This window comes from Diplotaxodon limnothrissa, linkage group LG8 (genome assembly GCF_057381915.1).
Source record: "Diplotaxodon limnothrissa isolate DT_005_m linkage group LG8, D_limnothrissa_male_GT1.1, whole genome shotgun sequence".
NCBI lineage: Eukaryota > Metazoa > Chordata > Actinopteri > Cichliformes > Cichlidae > Diplotaxodon > Diplotaxodon limnothrissa.
The window spans coordinates 30,229,437-30,253,215 of NC_140603.1; the positions used below are offsets into that span (position 1 = coordinate 30,229,437).

The 23,779-nt window shown below is 41.3% G+C and overlaps 2 protein-coding genes across 2 annotated transcripts; both read right to left on the reverse strand.

The window, feature by feature from the left end:
- Positions 1-1,656: 1,656 nt before the first annotated feature.
- Positions 1,657-8,277, reverse strand: LOC146627397 (uncharacterized). The gene is made up of 4 exons (XM_085361678.1): positions 8,074-8,277; positions 6,506-6,592; positions 3,544-3,683; positions 1,657-3,107 (listed from the first exon to the last, which is right to left on the reverse strand). The coding sequence occupies exons 1-4, from the start codon at positions 8,253-8,255 to the stop codon at positions 1,657-1,659; spliced, it is 1,860 nt and encodes a 619-aa protein (XP_085217804.1). The 5' UTR covers positions 8,256-8,277.
- Positions 8,278-12,286: 4,009 nt separating this feature from the next.
- On the reverse strand, positions 12,287-23,072 carry LOC146627398 (uncharacterized). The gene is made up of 5 exons (XM_085361686.1): positions 22,921-23,072; positions 16,057-16,352; positions 13,279-13,822; positions 12,993-13,162; positions 12,287-12,820 (listed from the first exon to the last, which is right to left on the reverse strand). Exons 1-5 carry the CDS (start codon positions 23,039-23,041, stop codon positions 12,287-12,289), a joined length of 1,665 nt encoding a protein of 554 aa, XP_085217812.1. The 5' UTR covers positions 23,042-23,072.
- Positions 23,073-23,779: the final 707 nt, after the last annotated feature.

Here is a 23,779-nt window from a genome sequence, read left to right on the forward strand (position 1 = left end):
ACACGTTTTGAGGCTTTCTTATCAAGTAAACATGGAAAGACTGCAAGTACAAAGGAGCTGTCATGAAACGCGTTCGTGCTGTGTTTATCCTTTTCCAAAGATTTCATCAATAAATCTCAGAAAGAGTTTGGTTTCAACTCTCAGTTTATTTTTCCACAACACTGAGCAATAAGTTATTTCTGTTTGTGTCTTTAGCAGTGTTGTTGCTAGTTCACTGACTAATCCTGAGGTCACATCGCCCGCCCTTTTTGGTTTTCAGTCTGATTCAGTTAAAATGAAGCTGAACTCGATTCCTGACAAAAACACAGATATATACGACGCGTTGTGAATGTGCAGACAGATTAGAACATCCAAAAATCCAGGTGTTAATAAATTATAAAAAAAATTAAAATTCATTATGATATGAAGAGAGACATTTAAAGAGGTCACCTTCCCGAACGCAGGATACAAAAGAGGACAGTGCAGACTGCAAGAGTATAAAAATGTGGAACCATATTTACAATTTACTTCATTATACTTTATGTTTTCCTTCACATAAATAAAGACCATCGACAACCAGGTTTTATTTTTAATGACTAAAATGAGAGCATGATGGGGTCTAGCCAGCCTTAGCTATGCCTTTGTCCACAAAGATCACTTAAACAGCATTAATACCACACATTACATACCAGTACCACATGGTCCACCAAAAGTGAACTAACGTCTCCACAACACTAAAGGTCACAGTACAAAACACTCAGGTCATTATTCAAAATGCATCCATAATAACAACATGATGCTGATGTATGACCACTCAGAGCCTTTAAACAAGCCCACAACAGACTGACACCAGAGTTTGTACAAACTTTGGTTTTATTTTAAATGACTAAATATTCTCTGGTAAAAAATGACAGCCAGGAGAGCCCAACAGCCAACCTCAGGCATGTCTTTAGTCACACCTTGTTAGGGGCAAACAGTTACCGATTACTGCTGCTGCAGAGGGGTGTGACATTCAGAACTGGGAAAAATTGGTGAATAAAATCGCACCACAGTGAACAAATACCCTTACACTACTGGTAGCATGAGGCAAAACCTAGATCCTACAAAAGTTGCACAGGTACTCCAACTCCTCCAAGATGGCACATTAATACGTGTCTACCAGTACAGAGACCTGGACAGGGACAGAAATAAGATCTGCTCCTTTGTGCAAGGAGAAACAGGATGAGCACTGCCAGAGATACAAAATGACCTCCAGCAGGTCACAGCAGGTGTGAATGTCTGATCAAACAAAGACCCAGCTGACACCCTGTGATTTTCACAGATGAGAGCAGGTTCACCATGAGGACATGTGACTGATGTGAAAGGGTCTGGAGAAGCTGTGGAGAACGCTATGCTGCCTGTAACATCGTCCAGCATGACTGGTTCAGCGGTGGTCTGGGGAGGCGTATCCCTGGAGGGACGCACAGACCTCTGGCATGTATAAAAGCACGCGCGGAACGTACAAACGACTGAGCATCATTTTGAGTTGCTGCAGCAAAATTATGTCACTTTGATTTTCAGGCACTCTTTCATTCCTCACACACTACATAGTTCATATGAGTATAAATATTGATCCTTGTTCCTTAAGTTTTTTTGAGCAGTGTATTAGTAATGTAACATTAAGTCATGAGATCACAGTTAATCTTTCACTGCATGCAAATGGTTTATTGCCTTGTTCCTCATATGTCTCTTTAGGCTTCCCTCGCGGGTAAATTTTTGTCCACAAATGTCACAGCCAAATGGTTTCTCTCCCGTATGAACCCTCTTGTGCCTTTCAAGATTACCCTCTCGGTTAAATTTCTGTCCACACAAATCACAAGCAAATGGTTTCTCTTCAGTGTGGACGCTCCTGTGCCTGTTCCGAGCCCCTACCTGTGAAAACCTCTTACCACAAACACCGCAGGCGAATGGTCTCTCCCCCGTGTGGACCTTCTTGTGTATCTTAAGATTTCTGTTGCAGTTAAACCTCCTACCACAAATGTCACAACCGAACGGTCTTTCGTCTGAGTGGCCTCTCATGTGTATCTTAAGATTTCTTTCACAGTTATATCTTCGACCACAAACGTCACAACCAAACAGTTTCTGATCTGTGTGGATTCTCCTGTGAGTCTTCATGTGGATCCTCCATTTAAATCCTTTCCCACACACATCACAACTAAAAGGTCTTTCTTCAGTGTGAACCATGATGTGTTTCTTAAAATGTGACTTCTGCTTAAATTTTCTACCACAAACACCACATCCAAATGGTTTTTCTCCTGTGTGAACTCTTTTGTGTATTTTCAGATTTCCCTCGCCATTAAATCTTTTACCACAAATGCCACAGCCAAACGGTTTCTCTCCTGTGTGGATTCTCATGTGCCTTTTAAGATTATACTGATCTCTAAACCTTTGTTCACAAAGACTGCAGCCAAATGGTTTCTCTCCTGTGTGGACTTTGATCTGTAAATCTGCAGTTTGCTTCACTGGAAAACATTTCTTATTGGTGAAGCTGCCCAAAGAGGCTTTTCCTGAATGGCGTGTCACGTGTCTCTGAAGAGACCACTTGTACTGAAACCGTTTACCACACTCAGAGCAGATGAAGGCTTTGGCCCTGCCCTTCTTACAGTCACTGTCACTTTCTTCAGTTTCAGATCCAGAATCCGACAAAGGCTCCTGCCAATCATCTGTGTCATCATCCTCATCATCAGCACCAATACTGACTTCAGTTTCACCAGAGGTAAAAGTCTTTGCATCGGTGTTTTGCTGTAACAGGTTATTTGACTCCGGGTTCCCAGCTGGCTCTGCTCCTTCACTGTCCTCTCTGTCAGTTTCTGTTTTGATTTTTGTTGAGCAGCTGATTTGACGCCTCTCTGCCTCTGCGTTGTCTTCGGTTTGGCTATGAAGAAGCTGTGTGCACGGAGGTTTCTCTTCTTCATCTTCACTCTTCACAACAACATGAGAGAATGGAAGTGTGGCGTTATCAGCCTCCTGTAGACCATTAAGCTGCTCTCCATCCTGACTGGTCAAGAGTTCCTCCTGTTCCTCCTTAATGTGGAGCAGGACTGAGTCCTTCTGGTCCTGCTCGACCTGCTCGTCCTCTGAAGGGAAAACTAAAACAACAAAAACATGCATACATTTAATATTTAAAACATTAGCAGAGATTCTCTGGAGTTTAATAATATTTTAAGGAGCAAACATTTCATGGACAAGCATTTGTCTGCCTTTACGCTATTTAGACAATAATGACTATGAACTCTGACACGTCTTTCTCTATTAATGTCTGAGGTGTATCTAAGGTGTCTCTGTGGCTGGAGGACTGCATTTACTCGCCACAGTCTAGAATGTAAAAAGACTGCTTCTTTGTCAGTATACCAGACCACATCTACTATCACGACTGGAAAAACTGGGGTAAAGATAATGCAGTTACAGATTAATTTAATTACAATTTCATGCAGTTTTGTAACATTTTACTGTTTTACCAAAAATGTACATTTTTTCTATGCTTATAGTCTAAAATGAAGGCAAACAAATGTGTGCGTCTTTTACCCAGACTTTTCCTGGTGTGTATCTGCGCTGATTCTTCTGATTTGACCAGTGTGGGAGACACAAAAATGTCATCTCTGGGCTCATCAGGGCGAAGATTTTCTATTTCAGACACTCCGCTTTGTACTTTTGAATACAGCTGCCTGAAACATGAATATCAATCATTAATATTAGTATTTCTTACAATTGGCAAACCTTAGGCATGAATGTAACTAACTCATCACTGGTGCAAAATATATATGCAGTATACAAGTGTGTACCACAACTCTGTACAATGGGGTCACATGTCCAATTGACTGGATTTATTTGTGAGAGACTAAATATGTCTGAGCTTAAGATCCACAGTTAGGTCCATAAGTACTTCTGCACACCAAGAGAGCGGATTTTAAGTCAAACAGTGAAAAAGAGTTTCTCTTTCACTTGACCTAAGACTGACTAGATTCGAGCCTCTGCATCAAAGTCAAAGTCAAAGCCAAATGTATTTATATACAGTAGCACATTTAAAACAACAACTGTTGACTAAGGTGCCGTACATTTAAGATAATCAAAAGAAATAAAAACAAGAAAAAGGAGGATAAAATGAGAACGTTTGAGTAAATAAGACAAATAAAAGTAGTACAAACTCATTCTGATGTAAAAGCCAAGGAATAAAAGTGGGTTTTCAGACGGGTTTTGAAAGTGTCTGAGGTTGGGGAGGTCCTGATGTGAAGGGGGCAGTCACAGCAAAGGCCCGGTCTCCTCTGTGCTTTAAACTGGACCTCGGGACAGCTAGGAACATTTGATCCGCAGAGATCAGAAAGGTATGAGGGTGCTAACCTGTGCAACGCCTTAAAAAACAAATAATAAAATCTTAAAATCCAATCGAAATCTAACTGGCAACCAGTGTAAGGATGCTAGTATGGGAGATATGTGGCCTCGCTTGTGTGTGCCAGTTATTAACTGTGCTGCAGTGTTTTGGACCAGCTGCAGACGGCTAACTGATTAAAGACTACTACAAAAGTCGAGGCGAGATGAAACGAAGGCATCGACATCTCTCTCAAAGTCTCTGAAACAGAGGAATGGCGTCACTTTTGCAAGTAGCTGGAGATGAAAGAAACTCGTCTTGATTACAGCATTAATCTGTTTATCAAACGTTAGATTACAGACAAAAATCACTCCTCTTTTTAAAATAAATTTCTAAAGGGCCAGTGTAGTAGTGGTCACAGGGACCAAACACAATCACCTCTGTTTTCTGTTCATTCAAGTTAAGAAAGTTTAAAGCCTTAACGTCCTCCAAACAATCTAGTGAAACCTTCAGAGGACTCACAAATTCATGTTTTAGTGGCTGGTAAACCTGTGAGTCGTCTGCATAACAATGGAAAGAGATGTCATGTTTTTTTTTTTTAAATGAACCCATAGGGAGCATGTAAATTGAAAGAAGGACTGGGCCAAGAATGAACCCCTGGGGGACCCACAAGAAAGTGAGGTTTTTGAGGACGATGTATCTCCAATCTACCCTGAGACCATTAACTGTGCGTCTTCCCCGGTCATTCTCCCAACTTTCCCATTTTCTCTCTCCACTGTCCGACTGCAATCAAGGCTGAAAAGCCCCCAATATATATATTTTAAAAAGTGCCACTGTCTAAAACCTAACTGTATATTACACTTAGAGCACATTATAAATAAAACGTGATGGTTTTACACTCAAACTCTGAACCTGCTGAAGGGAAAGTTACACGTTCAGACCAGGTTGCCGTGGTGATCCAGCCACATAAAGAGACAGCAACCTTTGTGGATCCTCTGACTTTAAGCTTGACATACTTTGCTAACCCATTTATCTCTCTTCCTCTGGTAGAGACAGGGTTGCCTCTCAGAATATGTGACAAAGAGCAGACTTCGGAGTTCATTATATTTAATTTGATTTCTTCTTCTTAATTTGTCTGCTCCCTTTAGGGTTCACCACAGTGCATCATCTGCCTCCATCCCATCCTGTGCCAGCATCCTTTTTCTGTTTCACTAACCCACTACATGTTGCTCCTTCACTGCATCCACAAATCTTCTCTGAGGTCTTCCTCTTTTCCTTCTTGTCTGGCAGCTCCATTTTTTACATCCTTTGTGCAAAATATCCACTCTCCCTCCTCTTCACCTCTCCAAACCATCTCAGCCTCGCCTCTCTAACTCTGCACTGTCACTCTGATGGACTCAACATCAGCTCGGCCTCGCAGGCCCACAAAACCTTTATACAGGAAGTTGATTTTGGTTCTGTGAATAAAAAGTCCTAATCTCTGATCCTTTGAGTCTTACCCAGTAGATATTGCAGAGTTCAGCTGATGTGGGTGAGAGGACTCGTCCAGTATTAACTACCTCAAAATCGTCCAGGTGTCTTCCCTGCTAACCCTGAAATGAAGCGACCTGAGTAGCCCTGCAGGTCAAATCCTATCAGCCCCACCTGTTAATGGTAACTCCCCTATTGATCGTTTCACTTCTAACTCCTGTGATGATTTTAGTGGCCTGGACAGAAGGCTCCAATAAAATGATGCACACTTCAATCTCTTTCTACCCGGCTTGAAGGACACACCGTCTCCAAACCATCAGATCTCACTGCCATCTGTCACAAATCACCCCGACACTCGTCTCCACCCAATCCACCCTGCCTGCCCTGTCTTCTTCACCTCTCTTGCACCGTCTGTTCCTTTGAATGGTTGACCTCAGTCATTTGTTTAATTCATCCTGTTCCCAGCTTTCTTGTTTACATTGTTTAAAAACTTGTAAAGACAACTAAATGAACATGATTGCTATTAATCTTAGTTTGAGAAACTCAGCCCTGCATCATTTGTAGGTACACAAAAAACCAAAACATGTTAATGACCCAGAGATTTGTGCGTGAGACATTTATATGCACAGTTTATGAATGAAGCACATCGCCCACGGTTGTGCTTTCACACACGTGTGACATGACAGGAGCTATTTCAGAGCGATGACTCACCTTTCTGTCCCTCTAGAATCCTCACATTGAGAGACTGATGGAGGTTTTCCATTCATGGAACTTGATGTTGTGACTCTGCTCTCGTAACTGCAAAAACAAAAGCAAATTAAGAGTTTCAAGAGCTACACGACTCATCTGCATAACACGGAAATACCAGCTGTGACCTAACCCAGCCATAATAGGGTGAAAATCGGGATACGTGCTAGAGAGACTGCCAGGTTGCAAGGCTACATTCACACCTGAGCATAATTTAGAATCAGAGGTTAACCTAACATGCATGTCTGTGGACTGTGGGGAGAAGCAAAGGAAGAGAATAGAGAGAAAGGCTCCGGCTGGCCGGTGAATTCAAACCCAGCATCGTGCCAACGCTGAGCCCCTCACCCACAGCACATAGTCTGATCACTGCAGGCCACAATGACCCTCAGGCCATCGGCAAATGAAAAGAGTGCTCCTGATAACAAGCACGACCCTGCAAACAGCAGTTTGTTTATCTGACCCTTTTCTATTTCAAGAAGTTCGGTCAGAGTTGGAGGTCATTCTCCGTGTAGCAGCAGCAGACAGCTGGTACTATTAAAAAAATGAAACACCTTGCTTCTATATTAATAAATAAGGAAACACTGAGTCTGTGTTGTAGAATAAAGGTGCTCACACCAAATATTCACTTGTAAACTGTTTCTGCCTCATATCCTGCATTTCTATATATGCTTGCACATGTTTCAATAAATCACTGCACATATGTCTCATTTTCTAACAAAATGTAACTGTTAGTACTTTTCTTTTGTTTGTTTTACATATAATTTAATATCTTTTTATCTATTTACTTTTAATTATAATTCTGAACAGTAGGATCCACAGTGTAGAGCAGCTCAGCAGTATTGTGGCGAACACATGCAAATCTCCAGGTTCGAGACTGGGAGGAGAGAGCAATCCTTGGTGAGGGTTGAGTCGTGGAGGCCATCTGCTGTAAATCAAACATGCGGATCCATCTGCTCGAGCAGCCGTCTGAGAAAAAGGGAGCAGGCAAGCAAAGCATACTCGTAGATGTGGTTGTTGTTCAGGTAATAAAGTAGAAATGACACATAGATTTGTGTGAAATTTTCATACATACTACCGAGATTTAGGCCCAGCGTTACATGTGAACATACGGGCAGATGCTTCGCTCTCCTGCAGTCTGTGCTGCAGGATGCAGGTCAGCTTGACTGATGGGCTGAGTGAGCGACTGTGACTGTGAGTGTGTGTGTGTGTGTGTGTGTGTGTGTGCCTCTGCAGGCTCCTTTCTATCCATCTCTAACCAGCAAGCAAACCAGTCACATTCATGTGTGTTTGGGACATAAATATCAGTCCAATCATGTAGCAGCACAGGTGTTAAAGGACTAGCTGACACTTTTGCTTCATCATTTCCGTGCAGTATTTAAGCATTTAAATAATTTGAATAAACTGATGATTAAATCAATCCCAACCAATGCGCGCAGATATTAATTTTACATTATTCGGTTAATTTGATCCTGTTGTTGATCTTATTTTGATGCCTACACCCTATTTTTAATCACACAGGTAGTTTAAATTACCAGTCCAGCAGAAAGGCGGCCAGTTCAGCGTCAGTCTGGAAGCATCTGTCCCTCTTCAGTGCAGCCCACCTGGAGTAAGCAAGCCCGAGATCTACCCTGGTGCTTCCCTGAGGCGTCCTTTCCAGGATTAGTTTTGCGTCTTTGTATTTTCGCTGCTCTGACGGTGAGGTCTGCAGCTCCATCGCTTTTCTTCCTCTTAAAAATGATTCTTCATCCTCAGTTTGTTTTCCAGGCTTCGGCTTTCCAAACAAAGCGATTATCCAGCTCCAGCGGCGGTTCTACAGGGACAACACAACCCCTCCATCAGGAGGGTCCACACGAACACAGAGCCGACCTTTCTTTGATGATCAACCCGATCTGTATTTTGTTCCCCCTAGCAACACCGGAGAACCAGCAGAAGGTTCCTACCTAGTGTCTGCTGGCGAAACGGTTTCCTCAGTGGGATGCATGAGGATGCACATCAAAAAGACGATGGTGAGAGGAATGTTTTCATGGGTCAAGTACAGTTCAGGGGGCCCGGTGGCGCCAGTGTCCGGCAGCCTCGCCTCGTCAGTGCGCCCCAGGGTGGCTGTGGCTACAATGTAGCTGCCATCACCAGTGTGTGACTGAATGTAGTGTTAAGAGCTTTGGGGTCCTTAGCGACTAAGTAAAGCGCTATACAAAAGCAGGCCATTTACCATTTACTGTACAACACATTTGTAGAATAATATTTTATGTATTTGTATGTAGTGGATACAGAATACATTATGTCGTTTCAATATATCGAGTAGTATGACATGGAACTACTTAAGCACACACACAGCACATGTGTTCTAATTGTGGTTTAACATTGTGCGTGATTAAAGGTTATTCGCACTTACAGTTTTTTAAAAGTTTTTTTAATGTAAAAAACAACAACAAGACATTACACAGGGACAAAGCATTTTAACGTCCATATTAAGAACAATAAAAACGCAAATACAGTTATTAACATACAATAAACACATATGGTTATATAACACATGTGGTTATTTGTCTTTTATATACAGTATAACGCACTGTGTGAAATGTGCACAGCGCACAAAAAAATACAAGAACACATTTAAGATGCATAATGTAAAAAAAACAATTATTGTTTTACTTTTGCTGCATCCTTAGCTGTTTAATAAAACGGTTTATCTTAAATCGTAATTTATTTTCACAGTCATTACTTTTAAAAATTTATTTTCTTTATTAAAGAATAAAAACACCCCAAAAGAAGCCGTTTTCTTTCTTCAAAATACAAATTTGAGCATTAAAAAAACAACAACAATCCGGTGGATACTATTTTTAATCTTAAATATTCAAATCTTCCTCTGAAGATGTGTCCTGTAACAGGTCTGTGCATGTAACTATACTGAGCATCCATTTAATAAAATTAGATATAATGAAACACTGTTTATAAAGTATGCAGTTCCTCTTCTACCCACTTTTTTTATTTAAACTTGTTTCCAAATGTTGGAATACAACATGTAAATAAAATTAGAATGAGGCCATTTGCAAAGAGTTTAAAGCCTCAAAACTTGAACTAGTTCAAAAACAAAACACATTAAATGTTGATATCAGTAACATTGCTTTTTGAAAATGTTTACATTGTTTCAAAACAGCTGGGGGGAAAGGAGGCATTACCTCTTCTATTGAAAGGTATCCTGTGGAGTTTTTATCAGCTCCATACAGCAGCTCCTAACAAACAAACAAAGCCATTAAAGAAGAAGACTGGTGACTACAAAACACAGGTCAAGTATTTAATGTTGTTTTATGAAAGAAAATGCATTCAACAACATGACATACACATTTTGAATTTTTGCTTCATAAAGAATTTTAGTTGCTCAACAGTTAAGAATTTAAATGGGTCTAGTTTACATTTCATCATCACAAAAAGAAGACAGACGTAAATGTTTCAAGAAACAAAGAAATGAAACAGATCTATCTAAATGAACATTGCAAGGGACAGCAAACTGAGAAATAAACACAAAAAGCAAATACAAGAGAAATATCAACTGGTCACATTTTACGTGTTAATTCATGCCTACTTTTATTTTAGCACTCTTTGTTTTAAAGGCAAATTAAGTTGTTTGTTTTAGTCTTTTATTTATTTTTTGTTGGGAGCTCTGGTCCTCCACAGTCATAATCATACTCTTTGACATTACACATACATGACTGATTACCCAGTTGCTAACAAATACATTCAGTCAGCTGGAGGAATTACACTGCTTTTGCCATTTAAATTACAATGCTCATGAAAAATCTTCAAAATGAAAAAAAAAACATGTCATCAAAATTTTATAAACTAAATTTTAACAACATTGAAATACACCACTGAATTAATCTGATATCGAGTTCTGCTCACTAAACTATGTCGTTCAGAGTTTAAAACTGTTCCCAGGTGAACCTGATGCCCAAAATAAGCACTGGTTCAGCAGATACATCCAACATACTGGTACTGGTAAAGCTTTACCTAAGGTGCTGCTGATTTATATCCATAATGAAACAAGTATTGCATTTTTATTAAACTTTATTAAATATCCCACTCACTGTGTTTGGTTTAGCCCAAAACAGCTGCTGCCTTCTGCAGAAATCAAACCTGAGGGTTTTCTGCCAGAAAGGCTTTCTAATATGTCGAGTTTGTGTTTTAATATTCCTTCTTAAATTGTGTCTTCGGTGGTTGACAATGCAGGTAAGCACGAGTGCTGCCGATAAATTAATGCTTCAGTCACACAGGTGTAGAGACCTGTGGGCAGCCCCAAATACTCATGACCTCCAGCAACCACTAAATCAAGTGAAGTTCATATTTTCATTTGCTAGGTGGTTGGCGACTGGTTGTGCAACTGAATCGACTCAGATTGGTTGCTGGTTGTGGACCTCCCCTACCAATTGGCAGGTAACTACTCTTCAGTGATCAGCACCTGGTGGGTGGGAGATCAACCCAGACTGGGTATATGTAGCAGGATCCTCAGAGCAACTCCAGTCCTACTCACCTTGCCGGACAATTCAGATCTCATTATGTCTCTTTACTCTCCATCCTTAATGTAGTAATGGCTGTCCTCAGGCATTGGTAACATGCTGAATTCAGTAGTTCAATAAGAAAACTTGATGGCAGAATTGGAGAGGGTATCACATGCTTCTGCAGATCGTCTGCCTGACAAAGACATCTTCTAACTGCAGCTGTCCTTTTAACCTGGCATCAAAATGGCACCGACCTCCCAGTACCTGGTGACTACCAGCAGCTAACGCACTCTAGTCTTCTGTCTGTGGTTAGTATAGCGCCATTTCTGGTGTTGTTCTGTGGTGCCACTGTAGACACCCTGAAGATGGTGTCACGTCTATGCCAGGCACCCTTGACAGTTGACAGGAGGTGAGTAAGAAGTTTGGCACTTGATGGAGTGCGGAGTACTGACAGTCAATGCTTGACAGTTCACCAGAGAATCCTTAGCTACCAACTTTCGTCAAGCATAAATATAGTGGAAAACAAAAAAGAGATACTTGGCCACAGCTTCTGTTGTCTCTCCACAGAACTTCAACAAATGCCAAATGCCATCAGTTTGATTGTGTCCGCATGTGTCTAAATGTTGTGTTCAGTCCTGGATCATGAGGAAAATGCCAAACACATTATCCCCAAAGCCTGGAGACGAGGCAGTCATGCAAGATATTCGTAGCAGGAAGTCATGATGACAAAAGGCAGCGAGTCTACCTGAAGCATGACTATAACACTGCTGGAGCTCTAACCTGGTAGGCTAACTTGTGGCTGTGGAGAGATTTGAATGAATAAGGCAATTATTTTTAGCTTTTTTGGTATCCCTATATCCCAGTGTAATAAATACAAAATACAAGATAGTTCACTCACATGAAAAGAAATTGAAATTTTAATTTCAAATTTAGAATATAAGAATTTAAAGGTCACAATGGTCCATGTATAAAGTACAATATAATGAGAAACATCTGCTTTTTCTATTTTTCAAGTTTACACATAACACCGACAAGAAACTGAGACTCTCCGCCTCAAAGTAAAATTTGCGCCAATTAAAATGTCTTGCAGCTGTAAGGCACAAGTTTTACTACTGTGATACAAGGAATCAAGAAGTAAGTACCAGTGAAACATGATTGTTTATTAACATAAACACTCAACTATGATCAGTAAATAAATTGTGAAATAGTTCACAAATTCAATAAAAAAATTAATTTGCTGGGACAGAGGCTACTGGGGCGGTGCTGGCCGGGACTGGAAATAGGAACTACTGAGCAGAGTGCTGCTCGGGCCTGGAATCGACTCCATGGAGCCCGGAGGGAGGAGGACTGGAACTGCGGACTGCTGCCGCTGCTGACGGGCAGTACGGAAACGAATAAGCATCCCCATAGTCTCCTGCTGAAACATTGACCACTGTTCCTCTGTGAGCATGCCCACCTCGGTGCTCAGGTATTGACAGTACATGACTCGGTTGTTGCTCAACCCCCCAACGGCCGCCTGCAGGGACTCCATAGCTACCTGCAGGGACCTCATAGCCGTCTGCAGTGAGGACATGCTGTTTGGGATTTGAAGAACTGCCTTGTTGACGCAGCGGCTGGCGAGCTTGGCCTTCTTGCCCTTTAACTTTGGGGTTTGACTGGAGGGAACAGGAGACGGAGACCCAGGACGACTTGATGACCTCGCAGGCTCTTCGTCTCCTTCTTCTTCTTCCTCTTCCTCCTCCTCCTCTTCCACTCCGGTATTGGTGGACTGTGCCCCTTGAAGCTTTTTAAACACAAGCAAACAAACATTAACATAAATATCAAATGCATACAAGGCAAGTGCAGACATTTTATAGCACATTTACTTTTGCTTAACTACTTCCCCTGAAACGCCATTAAACAGAGCAGCTACAAGGGAGAAAAAAACAAACAAACAAAAGGGCATATTACTCTACCTTTCCCAGGCTGCTCCTGCGGATGGTCATGTGCTTGTCCAAGAATTTGAACATATCTGAAGTCCACCGCTGCCTGGCTGTCAGTGGTCGTGTTGCTTGCTCATTCTTCTTCTTCCTTAGTTTACCATAGACGGTCCGCATGTTGCGGAACCACCCCCAGAGGAAGTTCCCTGAGCACAGTCGAAAAAAAAACACAAACATAAATGTCCCGTTTAAAAAAAGATAAAAAACGTTAGAGTGTTTTAAGATACTGAGCATCAACAGAAATTACAGAGACATAGCTCACCGGTAACTCCTAGCTCCTCGGCCTTCTGATCCAGCAGCTGCTCTCGCCTGCGCTTGTCCTTGAAGTCGCGTGCTGTCTGGTCGTAGAAGAACGGGTGAGCTGCAAACCACTCTACGAGGTGGTCTTCCTGTTCGGGCGAGAGAGTCGCCTCTGGCTCCATCCGGATCCTCTTCTTGACCCCGGGCCAATGCGACACCATTGGCTTTTCATCCTCTATCTCCAACTCTGGCTCCCCGGTCACAACTCTGTGGCCAACACGTCCGTGCAGGCTGGCTGACGAGCCCGGCTCCAGCATTGTGTGTGGCATGTTGGCAATGAGTGACAGCGAGGGGTCACTGTTTTCGTCCGAGTCCTTCTGGTATTGAGAGGTTGCAAGAGTGATGTCCGAACTGGAACTGGCAGGCAGGCACTTCTGCCATCTCCCTCTTCCTTTCATGGATCTACGTGCAGTCCTCCTTTCCATTGGCGGGATGCTGAATCTTGACACGTTTTTTTGCATCATGTTTGGTGACTGGCTGTAGACTTGTTGGCGCTGTCGGCACACCTGCATTTACAGTTAGAGGTCAAGTGATTAAAAGCTCTCAAGGTCACCAACCAGTCCCGCTGACCGCTCGGCAAGTAGTTATTGAGTGTCTGCAGAGTGTCTGTGTCCATGCAAACTATGGGTAACAATCTGCTAGCAACCAAAGCAATCGCTATGAGGTTTTTGGTGCAACACAATACACCTCTTTGCCATTAATTTTAGCTCGTGACAGCCAGCAACCACTTGCCAAGCAGTCGGGGATTACACATTTTACCCTAGCGACCAGTGGTTGGCAGGATGATAGTCAACTGGTCTCTAGGCCTGTGTAACAGGGGCATAAGGCAACAAAAAAAACTATATACAGTTTCACATTGTTGGTCATATAATTAATAAAATTATATTCCAAGTTTAAGTACATTAAACCTTATTTAAAACTATATATAGCAGAGTATCCAAGGCCAAAAACTGTTTGTGTGCAAAATAAAATTATATTCCCAAGAAAGTTTGCTTCAACTCAAATCATGTCAAACAAATTCTTTTAAAAGGTAAACACAGAAATAGATACATTTCACAGTGGGATTAAGGCTCACTCTAATTTGTAAAAGTCTTGTCTTTGACCCGCAGGGCTCGCAAAATCGCTAGCCCGACGTCCCGGAGCTAGCGATATCTCCGGTCGGGCCACCAAAATCTTTCTCAGCCCCGACCGTTGGGCTATATGATAACCCAACGGGCGGGGCTGAGACAGATTTTGGTGGCCCGACCGGAGATATCGCTAGCTCCGGGACGTCGGGCTAGCGATTTTGCAAGCCCTGGACCCATTTAGTCACCAAAGCCTATAGTGGCTTTCTTGATCATTATGACTTCCAGGAAGCTAACAGAAAGTCCTAAAGGTGATCTTCTCCAACTATCTCTCCTGATATAAATTAACTGAGGTCTAATTTCTTACCTATAAGTACTGATTTACCAATGATAGATTGTATATTACCCCAAGTACAACTAGTATCACTGTTTTATATTTATGTAGCAATTAATTGTACAAAATAATGGAAATGTGAACAACTGGGGATACATTATTAACATGTCCCCATGTGTCTCAGACTTCCCTGTCACGTAAAAATTTCTGCACTACCAAACTGTTTCTCTTTTACATTAACTTTCACATGTCTTTTCAGTTTTTCAGATCATGTAAAGTTCTTCCCACACACTTCACAGCCAAATGGTTTCTCTCCCACATGAAGTTGCATGTGTCTCTTCAGATTGCTTCCTCGGTTGAATCCTTCGCCACAAACACCACAGCCATATGGTTTCTCTCCAGTATGGACTATCTTGTGAATCTTCAAACTTTCGTGATTAGTAAATATCTTACCAAAGACATCACATCTAAACAGTTTTTCTCCTGTGTGAATTTTTATGTGTTTATTGAAAGTAGAAGAATGTCTATATTTCTTTGTACAAATCTTACAACAGAAAAGTTTCTCTCGTGTGTGGATTCTTATTTGAGACTTAAGATGAGTGTTTTGGTTAAATCTTTTGCCACAAACCTCGCAGCTATATGGCTCATAACCCAATGGCCTCTCTGCTGTGTGGACTTTTCTGTGAGCCTTGAAATGCATCTTCTGCTTGAATCTTTTACAACAAACACCACAACTAAATTGTTTCTCTACTGTATGGACACTCTGGTGTCTTTTCAAATCTCGTGAATATGAAAATCTTTTGCTACAAATATCACAACCAAATGGTTTCTCTCCTGTGTGAACTCTCATGTCTCTGTCAAGACTATACCGCTGTCTTAAAGTTGTTTCACAAACATTACAGCCAAATGGTTTCTCTTCGGTGTGGTCTGTCCTCTGAGACTCTACATTTTTCCTCACTGTATGAGATTTCTTAATTTCCAAGCTGGAGCTGGAGGATAATTATTTTGAATGACATGTCATGTGTTTTTGAAGAGACTGCCTTTGGAGAAACTCTTTATCACACTCTGAGCAGCTAAAGGATTTGTTTAAAATGTTAAATGCCCCCTGACTCTTTATGCCTGACTCAAGTTCCCTGCTCACCTTCCAAACATCATCACTGTGTCTGGTTTTAGGTCCAGAATCTGATACAGGCTCCTTCCAGTCATCATCATCATTACTCACTTCAGTCTCAGAAGAGTCTGAAGCCTTTACATCAGTTTTTGGTTGTAAATAAATATGTGTATCAAGGTTCCCTTCTGATTCTGGTCCTCCACAGTCCTCTTCATCAGGCTCTGTTTTTACCTGTTTAGCTGGGCTGCTGGTCAGAGGCTCCATCTCACTGTTGTCTTCAGTTTGGCTTTGATGAAGCTGCAAAGACTGAGACTTCTCTTTATCATCATCTTCACTCTTTACAGTAACAATAGTGAATGGGAAAGTGGTGACATCAGTCACCTTCAATCCATTATGCTGCTCTCCCTCCTGATTGGTCCAGAGTTCTTCCTGTTCCTCCTTTATCTGCAGAGACTCTCGGTCCTGCTGGTCCAGACCGAGGCTCCATTCAGGGTGATCCTCTTTCATCTCCAGCAGCTGCTGAACTTCTGCAGAAAACAGCAAAACACATGGAGTTAAATTATTATAAAGGCAATTGTAGCACTGGAGTATTCTAGGAATCTGATAGAAATTAGAAGAAAGAATGAAACTATACTGAGATGAGTGAAAATCTTTAGCAAGCTTGTGTTTCTAGTCGACTTTTAGCCTGCAATAAAAGAAATGCTTTATCATTGTACTTCCAGTGAGTGTTTTAAAAGAAATGCTGTCAGGATGAAGGAGTTTGTGAAAGTGAAACAAGTTGGGGGTTTTTTCACTTTGCTTCACCAGAGTTTATAAGAGAATTCCTGCTTCAAAGCCATCATATAAATAATAATTTAAAGGTACAGGCCATGGAATTAGATATATATGTTATACTCATAAATATATATATTGTATTGAATAATGTGTAATTATGTCTTCCAGCAAAGAATGAATCAATTACAAAACCATTACAAAATTACTTGTTTTAAAGCTCAGTTTTTAAAACCTCACGGTGTAACTACAGCCCAGCAGCTCACAGTTTGCCAGGCATCAAATATTTGATCAGGTTAGAAAAAAATAATTCTGAGGCCAACAAAGATTTGAATGGGTACATGAAGCTGAGGATCGGGATTTTTTAAATTATGAGTAATATAAACCATGCAGCAGTATATTAATGACTAATTCTGAATGGATTATCTCCTGAGTGACGTTTGGTCCAATTAGAGCATCTTTCTCCTGCCATGTGATTGCATTTGTCCCTAAAAATCGTGAACCTTCATCTTAATTTTTATCGATGGGATAAAGATTTGGCGTTCATCCTCCAGCTTCACTGTGTGTTTGTATTATGCTAACCATAGCTCTGTAGCTAGCCACCACAACATTATATACCAGCTAGCCCAACTTCAGCAACCCTACAAACGTCACTGGTGTTTCGTTTTCTGTCTTCATTTATGTTGGATAGCAGAGCTGTATGTTTTTAATTTTTCAGAAATTTTTCAGAACTTCAAACTTCATAAATCCTGTTTCTCGTGGATGCCTGGATTTGAAACTTTATTGCAGAGCAGCCACACGGAGCTGGGACCAAAGTAACAAAGGTCACCATCAGTAACACACTACAACGGCAGGGAATCAAATCCCGCAGTGCCAGACGTGTTCCGCTGCTGAAGCCAGTGCATGTCCAGGCCCGTCTGAAGTTTGCCAGAGAGCACATGGATGATACAGCAGAGGATTGGGAGAATGTCATGTGGTCAGATGAAACCAAAGTAGAACTTTTTGGTATAAACTCAACTCGTCGTGTTTGGAGGAAGAAGAATACTGAGTTGCATCCCAAGAACACCATACCTACTGTGAAGCATGGGGGTGGAAACATCATGCTATGGGGCTGTTTTTCTGCCAAGGGGACAGGACGACTGATCCGTGTTAAGGACAGAATGAATGGGGCCATGTATCGTGAGATTTTGAGCCAAAACCTCCTTCCATCAGTGAGAACTTTGAAGATGAAACGAGGCTGGGTCTTCCAACATGACAATGATCCAAAACACACCGCCCGGGCAACAAAGGAGTGGCTCCGTAAGAAGCATTTGAAAGTCCTGGAGTGGCCTAGCCAGTCTCCAGACCTCAACCCCATAGAAAATCTGTGGCGGGAGTTGAAAGTCCGTGTTGCTCGGCGACAGCCCCAAAACATCACTGCTCTCGAGAAGATCTGCATGGAGGAATGGGCCAAAACACCAGCTACTGTGTGTGCAAACCTGGTAAAGACCTATAGTAAACGTTTGACCTCTGTTATTGCCAACAAAGGTTATGTTACAAAGTATTGAGTTGTATTTTTGTTATTGACCAAATACTTATTTTCCACCCTGATTTACGAATAAATTCTTTACAAATCCTACCATGTGGATTCATGGATTTATTTTTTTTTTCACATTCTGTCTCTCACAGTTGAAGTGTACCTCTGGTGCAAATTACTGACCTCTGTCATCATTTTAGGTGGGGGAACTTGCACAATCGGTGGCTGACTAAATACTTTTTTGCCCCACTGTATTCATCACCTGAGCTAACTGCTCAGTTTAGTTTAGTTTTTTTCCCCCCAGTTTTGCATTATATGTGCGTTTAAAAAAACAGATTCAAATGGTCACTAAATCCAATTCAGTCCAATTCATTTTTATTTGCCTCATACATAATCACATAAAGAGGCTCAAAGAGCTTCACAGGCATAAAAACAAACAAACATAAGAAATGAGGTCACTTACATATTAAAAAAGAAGTTTAAACAAACAAGCAAAACCATCAAGAACACACAGACGTCACACGTTAGGAAAAATAAACTGCATATAAATTATAACTCAGTCCAATTCAAGAGAAACATGTCCATTTTTTCTTTGTATGACATTGTCATGGTTACATATCCATTAGCGCTATTTGGCATGGACCTGACTTGTAAACTGAAAACTGCAAAAACAAACAAAACAACAACAACTTTTATTTGTGTATTTGCTAATGGTTTTTTCATAACCTTCCCTGTCTTTCTCATTATGTTTGGTGCACTCCTATGATATGCTGCTACCCTCACCTATGGCAACGAGCTGTGGGCAGTGACAGAAGTGAAATATTGACACTGCAGATAAAAGTAGAAGAAGAAACAGGACTCATCTGAAGGATGTCTCTGCTCTCTGTGTAAGTGTGCAATCCTGACATGCACCTCCTGGGGAATGTAACTACATGTCAGGTCAAAGTTGCCAACTAATGTGGTTGTTCTGTTCAGCACTGTTGATTAGTGAGAGAATAACAATCGCTGTCTTGATACAAGGAATAATAATTACAGCATCAATATAACGACTCACAAATACCAGCAGATTCCTGGAAGGAGAATGCTGAAACTACAAAGAATGGGGGAAAACTAGAGGGAAAAACATGTTTTTCTGACAAAGGTGAGGACCCAGTATTTTATTTATTTCTGTTGGCTGGCACTACATATGAAACACCGGGACAAACTGCAACTAACCCATAATGCACCAGCATAAGTGTAAATGCCAGCAAAAATGTCAGCCACTTATGTAGGTTACGTCACCAGCTCCCCACAGAAATCCAAATCAGCCCTTAGAGACCGCGTGGGCTTCTGTGCTTAGACTGCTGCACCTTAAAAGTGGAGCTAATTTGATGCCCTGCTCCACAGACACACAAAGGCACACAGTAAGAAGTGGTGTGTAAATGTGTGAATGTGGCTTGTAAAGCAAGTAAAAAGTAATTTGAGTGTTCAGTCAGAAGAAAACACTGCTATGGTTACAGTTCTGGTCAGAAGTTTCCATCCACTCATCAAGGGCATGAACACCATGGTGATTCTGGCCTTTTAATGAGTGATGCTGTAATGTATGTCTTAAGTTGTCAGGATCAAAGCCTGTTCAGATTCAGAGTCATCTTTATTTGGCCGAGTTTGTGCATACAGATGAGGAATCTGACTCTGGTTCCCTTTGCTCTCTGTATACAAAAAGAAACCATTTTAAATAAGCAACATATTCACAAGGAGAACATAAATATGAGGATACAAGTAACAGAAAGTCTTAAAAAACTATACAAACTATAACAAACGTCTGTATACTGGTGAGTGCAACCTTGATGAACCTTAGATATTAATTTTAAAAGTGCAAATTGTGTAGTACAATGTGCACATGGCCTGAACAGTGGGTTATTTCAGTGTCCATCCAGCCTGGAGGAAGAAGCCATTGCTGTGATGACTGCTTTTGTAAACAGTGCTCTGTAGAAGCTGACCTAAGGCTGCAGCTTAAACCAGGATGTTTAAGGATCTGCAGAGACCCATCCATTCGCTTCCGCTTATCCTTTTCAGCTTCGCGGGGGGCGCTGGAGCCTATCCCAGCTGTCATAGGGCGAGAGGCGGGGTACACCCTGGACAGGTCGCCAGTCTGTCACAGGGCCAACACACAGGGACAGACAACCATTCGCACTCACATTCACTCGCACAAGTACAAATTATTCAGACGTGTCACCACTTTGGTCTTGAAGAACTGTCAGACTCAGAAAGGAGGACTATGGTTAGGATGTTCAGGAACAGCCCAGGAAACATCGAGGCTCATACCTGCCATGAACTGGAAACTACTGTAACACCAGCACAACTGTCCACAGTGAAGCCAGGGTTACAGGGTACCGACCAACAAAGAAGCCTCTGCTCCAAAATCAAAACCTTCAAGCTCAACTGAAATGTGCAGCTGCCCACGTGGACGGGCCAAATGCCTTCTCGAGAAAACTTTTGTGGTCAGACGACACAAAGATTGAGCTGTTTGGTCACAAATACAAGAGTCGAGCTGAAGAATTCAAACCTAAGAAGACTGACTGTCAAACATGCTGTGGCCCATTTCCTGCCAGTGGTACTGGTATATAACACAACGTGAATGGAATAATTAAGAAGGAAAACTACCTCCAAATCCCTCAACTTCACATCAGATCAACAGCTTGATGGTTCAAGCTTGGACATGGTTGGATGTTTCCGCAGGAGAACGATCCCAAACACATCACTGGTTTTGAAATGGATAAAGCAGGCTAGCATTAAACATCTGGATTTACGTGGCTCCGACCTCAACCCTATTTGAGGACTATACTTAAGAGCTGATCTGTGCCAAGGAACGAACCAATTTAAAAACAAAAGTTATGCCAGGAAGAGTGGTCAAATATTCAGTCAGAATTATGCCAGAAGCTTATTGATGGATACAAAAACAACAAAAAGCTGAAGTGCAGTTTGTTAAGGGACATTTAACCAACCAAAAGTTTAGATTTTATGTTTATATTTGAATCTGTATGTATATTTTTGACCCTGTGTGGATGAAGAGGGGAAAAAAAAACACGCATTAAAAATACAATCATTCCACGCTGCAAAAAGATCAGATAAACTCCATATAGAGCTGGGCGATAGAACGATAACGATATGTATCGCGATATAACTTTTACTCGATAGAGAAATTAAGCTATCGCGATAGACCTCGCCGCTCTTGTCCTCTTTTTTTTTTTTTTTTTTTTTTAAAAGGTCAGCCAATCCAAATTAAGTAGCGCAGAGCCGAACCAATCACAGCCGCAGCGTCACGTCGCGTGACTTGTTACGTACAGCACAAGTGCCAAGCCGCACGTGTGTTTGTTTGGGAAGCAGCCAGCGGGTAATGGAGGAAATGAGTGTGCCGACTAGAAAAATCAACCGAGCGTGACCGAAGAGAAAACAGATGATGGTTCCAATGCCGGAGAGATTGTCGAACGGAAGAGCCATAGAAGTTCCGTAGTGTGAAGGTATTTCGGCTATTTCAAGTCTGACAAAAAACAGAGTAGCGTGCACTGTAAATTGTGTCGAAAGCAAGTCTGGAAATACAATAAACTGGTGCATGCGTCACACTGTGCGCCACGTTATTGTTTCGGTGAAATGAATTTCTACAATACTGTTACTGTTAATTCTACTCTCTGCAGTGTTTAAATGCTTACATATACACACAGTTACTGTCCCTCCACACATACGACTCGGTTCTGCTTCTATGCCCCAGCTTTGTTTACTTTTTCCCACCGAGGCTTCTAGACTTCTGATTGGCCAACATTTCTGCACGGTTAGGAATCTAGCGCCACCTGCTGCTTTGGCATGTTCATAGCAGCGTTTTCCTTCATTTCTGCCTTTATGTGTGGACGGGATTATTTTTAAAACGAAAACGGAAAATCTCCGTTTTCAAAAATACCCGCGTACGTGTGGACGTAGCCTCAGTCTCTGACTGGAAGCGCTGATTCGTCATTCGGCTTTTGTCAGACTAAAGTAACTGTTAAAACTGTTTGAAAAGCTAAGCTATACAACAAGGAGAGATTGAGAATTTCCTTTTAATTCTCAGTTTATTTGATATTGACAAAAGTTAGTCAGTTTTGTCTGTTCTTCTGTAAAACAAACTAAGATTTATTTTTAGAATTAATATTTTGTTTCTAAGTGGAATTGACAATTTAGTCTGTTTCGTTTGTTCTGTTTTGAAACTTAAACGCTTTAGCGGCTGCCTTTTGTGTAGTTTGCAATATTTGCCTTTATTTATCTGAAAAAGTCTCATGTTCCTTAAGTACATCTACCCTGTTGAACTTATTATAGGAAATAAATATTTAAATCAAAACAAGCTGCTGATTATTTCACATTTTACTTGTGAGCAACGGCACATTTAAATCTTACAAATATAGTTATTTGGCTTATATCGTGATAGATATCGTTATCGCCTGAAATGAAAAAAAAACATATCGTGATATGAAAAAATCTCATATCGCCCAGCTCTAACTCCATATGACAGTGACATTCGTGACCATGATGAGTGGATGTAAACCTGTGACCACAGCTGTAGATGCAGAATCAGCCCTCCACCCTGAAGCAGATCGGAAACTGGGAAAGATTGGATCGCTGCACTCCTCCTCGTAACCAACCTTAACTCACACCGGTGTTACTTGTGTCCTACGAGCTGTTCCAGGATAATGTGAACTGATTTAATGAAGTGAAAAGAAAAAAACCACACACGGCCATCCCTGTCTGGTGTGTTAGCAGCTAGCCCGTTTCCTCCACATTAAATCTGTCGTTATTCTCACCGGAGGTTTGGCTGCCCTCGTCTTTCTGCTGCTGATGGACTCCGAGCGGGTTAATCTGCTGCATCTCTTCGAAGGACAGACTCTCGGCGCTGTGCTGCTGCAGATAATCCGCTCCATTCATGGTGTCCGCAGATATTTTCTGCTTCACAATAAACTGCAGGCTCCTTCGGAGTCAGCACAAAAGATCACAGTCGCACACTTACACGTCACTGCTGCTCGGGTCCCGCGTCTACAGATGACATCATGCGTTATAACTGGAGACGTGTAAACATGAATCCGATACATTCTTCTCTTGGCAATGTTTGCGTTTTCTCTCATAAGTCTATAAATACCAAACTAAGATCTCTCTTTCAGGATGCAAAAAAATGGAAAAAAGTTTGGACTTTACCACAAAGGTTTTTCTTGACAAACAAAATTAAAGAGATTTCCTTTAAGTTGATTCATAAGTTTTACCCTACCAAACAATATTTGTCCAAATTTATGGCTGAAATAAATGTAAACTGTACCTTCTGTCAAGAGCAACCTGAAACAGTTTCTCATCTGTTTTGGTCGTGTAAATTTACGTGTAAATTCTGGAAGGATTTCCACAAGTTTATTACTGACTCTGTTCTCCCTAATCTTCAACTGTACTATAAGGATGCTATCTTTGGCTATTATAATTTTAAAGACAAGGACAATGATGCTTTCTTCTTTATAAATTAGGTTTTATTTTTGGCAAAATTTCATATACACAAAAGCAAAGTCCTCGGCAGAAAGCCTGAACTTCTTGTATTAAAAATGGAACTTGCACAATATATAAGGACAATCTCCTCATCAAAAAACACTAAGGCTCTCAAGACTGTTAACATCTATAACCAAT

What these genes read in the sequence shown, in the direction of transcription:
- LOC146627397 (XM_085361678.1), bottom strand. Translation starts at nt 8,255, where the DNA reads ATGGAGCTGCAGACCTCACCGTCAGAGCAGCGAAAATACAAAGACGCA. An exon ending in GCCGCCTTTCTGCTGGACTG is followed by an intron (nt 6,593 to 8,073) that starts GTAATTTAAACT and finishes TTGTTTTTGCAG; the next exon opens with TTACGAGAGCAGAGTCACAA. An exon ending in GATTCTAGAGGGACAGAAAG is followed by an intron (nt 3,684 to 6,505) that starts GTGAGTCATCGC and finishes TTCATGTTTCAG; the next exon opens with GCAGCTGTATTCAAAAGTAC.
- LOC146627398 (XM_085361686.1), bottom strand. Translation starts at nt 23,041, where the DNA reads ATGAATGGAGCGGATTATCTGCAGCAGCACAGCGCCGAGAGTCTGTCC. An exon ending in CCAGCAGCCCAGCTAAACAG is followed by an intron (nt 13,823 to 16,056) that starts GTAAAAACAGAG and finishes CTGTAAATGCAG; the next exon opens with GTGTGCCGACAGCGCCAACA. An exon ending in CGAGGAGCTAGGAGTTACCG is followed by an intron (nt 13,163 to 13,278) that starts GTGAGCTATGTC and finishes GACTGTGCTCAG; the next exon opens with GGAACTTCCTCTGGGGGTGG.